The 6,720-nt window shown below is 40.7% G+C and overlaps 1 protein-coding gene across 1 annotated transcript; it reads left to right on the forward strand.

The window, feature by feature from the left end:
- Positions 1-1,879: 1,879 nt before the first annotated feature.
- arf3a (ADP-ribosylation factor 3a) lies at positions 1,880-6,457 on the forward strand. Its single transcript, XM_079359631.1, has 5 exons — positions 1,880-1,987; positions 3,045-3,225; positions 3,312-3,422; positions 3,820-3,944; positions 4,073-6,457. The coding sequence occupies exons 2-5, from the start codon at positions 3,078-3,080 to the stop codon at positions 4,232-4,234; spliced, it is 546 nt and encodes a 181-aa protein (XP_079215757.1). The 5' UTR covers positions 1,880-1,987; positions 3,045-3,077; the 3' UTR covers positions 4,235-6,457.
- Positions 6,458-6,720: the final 263 nt, after the last annotated feature.

Genomic DNA, 6,720 nt, shown 5'->3' on the forward strand with positions numbered 1-6,720 from the left:
GGCATAATGTCAACACCTTGACTGAATTCATGATTGCAGCATTCCTAGTTGTCTTAGATAATCTAATTTGTCTTCTGGGAAAATCTCTTCTGCCATATTGGATTTGAGGCCAATTACGCCTTGTTTGTATGGACTTGAGTAAATATCCCTCCACTCCTAAGGAATGACAGTGCCACTGTTTTGCCTGTTAGATATTTAGCAAGAGAATAAAGGGGGGACAGCAACGGGTGAGGAATGATAAGGGAATGGATTTCTGGTTTGTATTTTTTCATTCCTTTATCATTTCACCCTGGAGCTGCTGCGAAAGAGAATTTCCTGTCACTGTTTCTCCCCATGTGTGAGACAGAGGTTGATGGACGGCCTGCGATTGCTTTCTCTCTCGCCATGTGCTCCTCTCTCTCTCTATCCCCCCCCCCCCCCCCTTAGAAAGAGACACATGCATTGCAACACATTGGTCCCCCCCACCCCCTATCCCTTAGTAATGACAACCAGACTGGGCTGAAATTAAAGAGAGAGAGGAAGTAAGGGGAGATAAAAGTTACCCGCTTTGATTGACAGGATGATTATATGTATAAAGTAAAGCGATTTAGTGTGTTTAGATGGATATAAAGATGGGAAGATAGATCATTGCTGTACAGACAGTGTGGATGCACGAGCAAGGGACAAATGGGGTATGGAGAAGGGGGTGAATAAAGTGTACTCTGTATAAATACATGCCTCAAAACATCTGCTTCTCAACTCCCCTTTCATTTTGATGTGGGACAGGCAGAGAAGGAGAGCAGGAGAGAGAAAACACAAGGAGCCAGCTACCCAGAACATCAAAGCCCCTGCCCTCAATGCGCAGGCCCTCATTAGTTCAGCTAGCAGAACCAACGAGACTTGTGATTGTGTTTGCTGGGGTGCACGCTGGCAGACACATCAGAGGAAAGAGTCCTTTAAGTCATAACTCCACACCCCACCTCTCCTGCCACCACACTAGCCCGCTGTAACCCCCCTGTAACCCTCTCAACAAAAAAAAAAAGATATATATATATATATATATATATATATACATATATATATATAAAAAACTCCCCTCTCACACAAACTCAGCAGGCTCCCCCACCATCCACTCCACCCCATAATCTGCTCTGCAGCTGCAAACATCTGCTCCCCTCTTTATTCCTCAACCCTCACCACTGAATTGATAAACACATCTATCACTAGACCACTAACTGACACACAACAGAGAGGAAGAGGTAGGCAAATCATGGATGCACCTGTGGATGAGGGGCTGATCTTGGGCATGTCATTCGGGTTGGTTTTGTTTGATGGAGGTTTAACCCACACCTAGGATGGGAGGTGGAGTTCCTTCCTTACCCCTACATGCATTATCACCTTTAGAACCACATTGATGTCTTGTATTTTCTTTCAAATTAAATCAGTAGTCAATGTTAGTATCAGCTCTGCCGCCTGTCCCCTCATTATCACTATATGTGACACTGAGGGCTTCTTCAAGCATGTCACTTGGCATCATATTACACTCTGCTATTTACTTATTCATTATCATGATCCCTGTTTCAATTATTCAAGCATGTTTGCCTGCATTCTCTATTCAGCAATCCGTTGAGTTGTTGATATCCTGAATAACATAGAAGTAAAGGAATGAAACATGCAGTGTCCATTCGCCAGAAAGAATATTGTCTTGTGTGAATCTTAAGAAAAAACTCTCTAACCAGCAGTTCACGTCAAGCAAATTGACGTGAGATATTGCAAAAGTCATTTTATAATTTTATTGACAACAAAAAACGATTGGTTGTGCCCTATCTTTTGCTTAAACCGTGGGCTTAAAAAAGTCATTTGTGTCAAACAGGAGAAGCGGTGCTCTTGACAACCCAAGTACCGCGAGAACACCCACCTACCAACCCAACCGATGTATCATCGCGAGACCAACATCCAGTCCTTTTGCCTGCCTAAATCCAGCTGGTACCCTGCCTGCCTTTGACGGGTAAGTGTGAATGAGATGCAAATGGTGAAAATGCTCAAAGATGCATGAAAGTAATTAAGGAAACCGCAGCGCATGTGTCGCAGTTTTAACGCCATGTCAAGGCTTCTCAGTAAATGGCGTAAATCGACGACACCCAGGCCGACTGGTGCGCTGGTCGTGACTCCGTAAGAGGGGCATTACAGCTTACAAAATGACCTGCGAGATTTCCTTTTTTTAATTTGAAGACATTGTTTCACATTGTTGCAAGATAATTACATTCAAATATGTATCGTTTCATGCTACATTGAAGACGTAATGACGTAATGTATCACCTTGTTGGACTGCAGCAGTAGCCGTGTTCACCTCGCGTTATGATGATGGCAGGTGTACTGCAGCTGTGACAAGCTGTGCTAGCGGCTAAAGCCTGAGCATTTCATAAAAACCACTAGTAATGTATTGTCATTAACAGACTCACTCTCCAGCACGTGGAAGGTAATGAATACGAAAGAGGCTTTAAAGATGGAAAAAAAAGTCGCCCTTTTTGTTTAACAGACTGGATATTTTTTTCTGGTTATCTTGGAATATCCCCTGCAACATGAAACATCAAGTAGAATATGTTGGCACAAGTTGACAGAGTTGGCCTGTGTGTTTTTTTTCAGTCTATATGGGTCATGATTTAAAGGCACCCCCTTGTGTGTACACAATGCTTTACTACAATGTGATAATGTTTCATTTAACATGCTATAAATGGTTTCACTGTTGACATATTTTCTTTTGAAAGCAAGTGGTGAAAAGGGTGGCCACTCTGCACCACGAGAAAATTGATCCCGTTTCCCTCGCTAGTTCTCAACTGTGCAAGCAAAAGCCTTTAAGTCAGGTCAGCTGCCAGCTAAGGTGTGAATACTCCTTTTAGTGGCTTTCCTCTGAGGTGGCTTCAAGTGCATAATGACGTGGTAATGTTAAGAGCTGCCTGTGAAGAGCAGTGTGTCTTGCTGTGTGTGTGTGTGGTTGTGACTTTCTATGCGGGGTTGTTGCTTATATGTATGGAGAGTTGTTACATCAGTTCCCTGTGTACCAGTTCTGTAGCAGCTGAGGAGAACCGCCGGTCATCATGGGAAACATCTTTGGAAACCTGTTGAAGAGCCTTATAGGCAAGAAGGAGATGAGGATCCTCATGGTGGGCCTCGATGCCGCAGGGAAAACCACCATCCTCTACAAGTTGAAGCTGGGAGAGATCGTCACCACCATCCCCACAATCGGTGTGTGAGGAATTAATTCATTACGTACACCTGTCAGCTTCTGCCTAAAAGCTCCTGTGAGTCATTTTGATTTGCTTTTTATTCAGGCTTCAATGTGGAGACAGTGGAGTACAAGAACATCAGCTTCACCGTGTGGGATGTGGGTGGCCAGGATAAGATCCGGCCCCTGTGGCGGCACTACTTCCAGAACACCCAGGGTGAGCCTGTGCAACAGCCTTTTAGACGATACACACATCAGTCTTGTTTGTAGGGTCGTCCTGGAGCAGTTTCTGCTTCACATGAAATGCCCAGCACTTGAGGGAATTTCTGACTAATGCTTTAGATGAGGTCATTTGCAGGCAGCCTCAAACTGTTGAAAACCATTATCCTCTCATTAATGTTAAAAAACCTTAACATTTGAATTGCCCTCCAGGGACAAACAGGGTTTTTTTTAATTGAATTGAATTGAATACACATACTTTAACAGAATATTTTTTAACATTATCACACAGGTATACTGTTAAAACATAGAATAAAACTCATTCTTGCAGAGGGCCTGTCAGTTTTATTTTATGTAATCCTTTGAATGACATAAGCTCCTGTCTCTGGCTGCAGGATTGATCTTTGTGGTGGATAGCAACGACCGTGAGCGTGTAAATGAAGCTCGGGAAGAACTGATGAGGATGCTGGCTGAGGACGAGCTGCGAGATGCTGTTCTTCTCGTCTTTGCAAACAAACAGGTTTGGTGCCTCCTTTCCATTTTTTTGCATCCTTAACTTTCTCTGCTTTTGATTTATCAACTGACTTTTTGAGAAATCTGAATCTGCAAGGATTTATTGACCCAACTTTTTTTACATTTTTAAATCAGGACCTGCCTAATGCCATGAATGCTGCCGAACTCACTGACAAGCTGGGTTTGCACTCTCTACGCCACCGCAACTGGTACATCCAAGCTACCTGTGCCACCAGTGGCGATGGTCTCTACGAGGGCCTGGACTGGCTGGCCAACCAGCTGAAGAACAAAAAATGAAAGGTCAGGTCAGTCGGGTGGGGAAGAGCCTGGGTGCCAGCTCCAGGTTGAGGTTATAATGGATCCATTGGGTCAACATGGAGAGGCAGTGCTGAAAAGCTCCCAGGGGGTGACTCAATGGCTTTCTCCCCAAAATACTGAAATTTGATCTCTTTATTTTGGTTAAATTAATTTGTTTGGGTCTGCAGTGGGCATTTTTAAATATTGACGAACCAATGTTATTAAAGTTGACCTTAAATAACAACATTTTTACAATCTAAATACATACATAATGGGAAGTTATAGTGCAATGTTACAGTGAAGTATATTTAACTCTCCTACATTGCAGAATCTATGACTAAGAAACCATTAGGTTCTTGAAAATGTCAGTTATAATGAATGTCATTATAATATAAGGGAGAACTACTATCTCAGAATACTATCACATTGTAAAAAAAAAAATATATATATACTCATAAGCAAACGTTGCCACCCTAACCACTGTTTTGCCTCCAATATATTTTTTAATTATTTCACATTTCATTCAATTGTATTTATTTTTATCCTTATTTATTGTTTAAATCATAAACCTGGTGACAAACCAGGTTGTTTAAAATGATCATAGATTTATCAACATTTATTTATTTATTTGTAAGTTGGCTATTATCACATGGTTTGTCTTTTTTTATTTTGCAATGTGCATTAACTGCTGAGGCAGCTGTTTTAAAAAAAAGAAAAGAAAAGAAAAGAAGAAGAAGCCTCTATATCAATGTATATTACCACTTCCCAGTCTGCATGGAGATATCCCAATAATGGCTTGTGGGCTTGTCCGAGCTGTGAGCTATCGCAGGTCTCTGCTGTAAATAAGGATTCATTTTCAGTCGAGTTGCCTTGATCAGGAAGGGTTAAACAATTTGTGTGGCATCAGCAACGTGTGATCTCTAATGTAATACCGACGACAGACCAGGCACACTGTACCAGCTCTGTGGCTTAGAAAATATGCTGCTATAGGCCTGCCATGTGGGGAATGATTTATAAGAGCATGTGATTGGCAAAATCAGCTTACACTGTTTCGAATGTTGTTTTGACCGGTTTATGCAAGCAGCTGCATTATATCCTTAGAAAAAACTCACACTGCTTGTAATCATGATTTTTCATCCCTAACTGGTGTGACTTTTCATGTGTTTGTTGTGTTAACTGTATCTCTGTGTACCACGTTGGCACAGCATAACTCCACATTGATAAATGTTGTACGAAATGTAATTTCATGTCTAAATGAAGTGTCTATTTATTTTTCATCCAAAGGCAAGTGCTCATTTGATTTTTATTAATTTGCTTTACTTGACTGGACAATTGTCTTTTTAAGTGTTCAAACAAATCTCAATAATTCAAATAGGAGAGAGGATCATGATAATACTGCATCATATGGCATGTTAATAATGTACAAGATCTGTAATAAAAGTGAATTATAATAGTTGGTTTGTTCAGACTATATTTGTTAGTCTAAATTACTGCTGCTGTTGGAACAATGCTGTACTGATAAATGTTATGGATTTAGTGTAAAGTTTACCGAACTACCTTCTAATATGCAAAAGCATGCTTTTCTATGTCAGCGCAACTGTATATATGTTCATGTAACATGAAAGTATACCATGGTACTTGCAGTCCATTGACAGTGTTGTCCATACACCTGTAGATATTGGAGTCAGTGTGTTGGCAGGTATAACTGACAGCAGCTTGTGTGTGTGTGTGTGTGTGTGTGTGTGTGTGTGTGTGTGTGTGTGTGTGTGTGTGTGTGTGTGTGTGTGTGATGTGCCCTCTATTACATTCAGTTTGGTGTGAACATTGTTTCTGTGGCCTTCTATTGCCAGTGATTAAGTTCTCTTTGATAAAAGGTTTGTATGTAGGAATGTCCAACATTATAGTGTGTCGCCTAATATCTTTAACACTGATGCACTCAGTACTGTTTTGTCTTAACGTCCTCCTTTCAGTCACTCTAATGACAGACTTAACTTTAAAAATCACTGCAGAACATTCCAGCTGACAAAGTAAATACAACAGAGAAGAAAAACAACAATGACTTGAATCAATTGAGTGAAATATCATCAAGAGGAGGAGCATAAACGGAACAGATCGGTGCAAAAGTGTTGAATGATTTAAAGGTTCCTGGCACTACATAGATCGATCAATCAATAAAAATACCAAAACATCAATCTGTTTGGCTTACTCATTTTTCACCTTGTTATCTTATGCAAACATCAGAAATGGTTTGATGTCTTAAGCTTGTTTTTCTGCTTGATTGGAAATCATTCTCCAATACTATTTAGTGCCTCAGACTTTTTCAAAAGCATCTAAATTGGATCTCTGAACTGAAGAGCATCAGAAGGACTAATTACCAGAATATTTTTCAACACTCATGCAGCACTCCGTGCACCTGCCTTTTGAATAAACATCAGTTAACTGTCTTCAGCTTGTTTTTCTGCTTGATTGGAAATCATTCTCCAATA

Source organism: Symphodus melops, assembly GCF_947650265.1.
Source record: "Symphodus melops genome assembly, chromosome: 13".
NCBI lineage: Eukaryota > Metazoa > Chordata > Actinopteri > Labriformes > Labridae > Symphodus > Symphodus melops.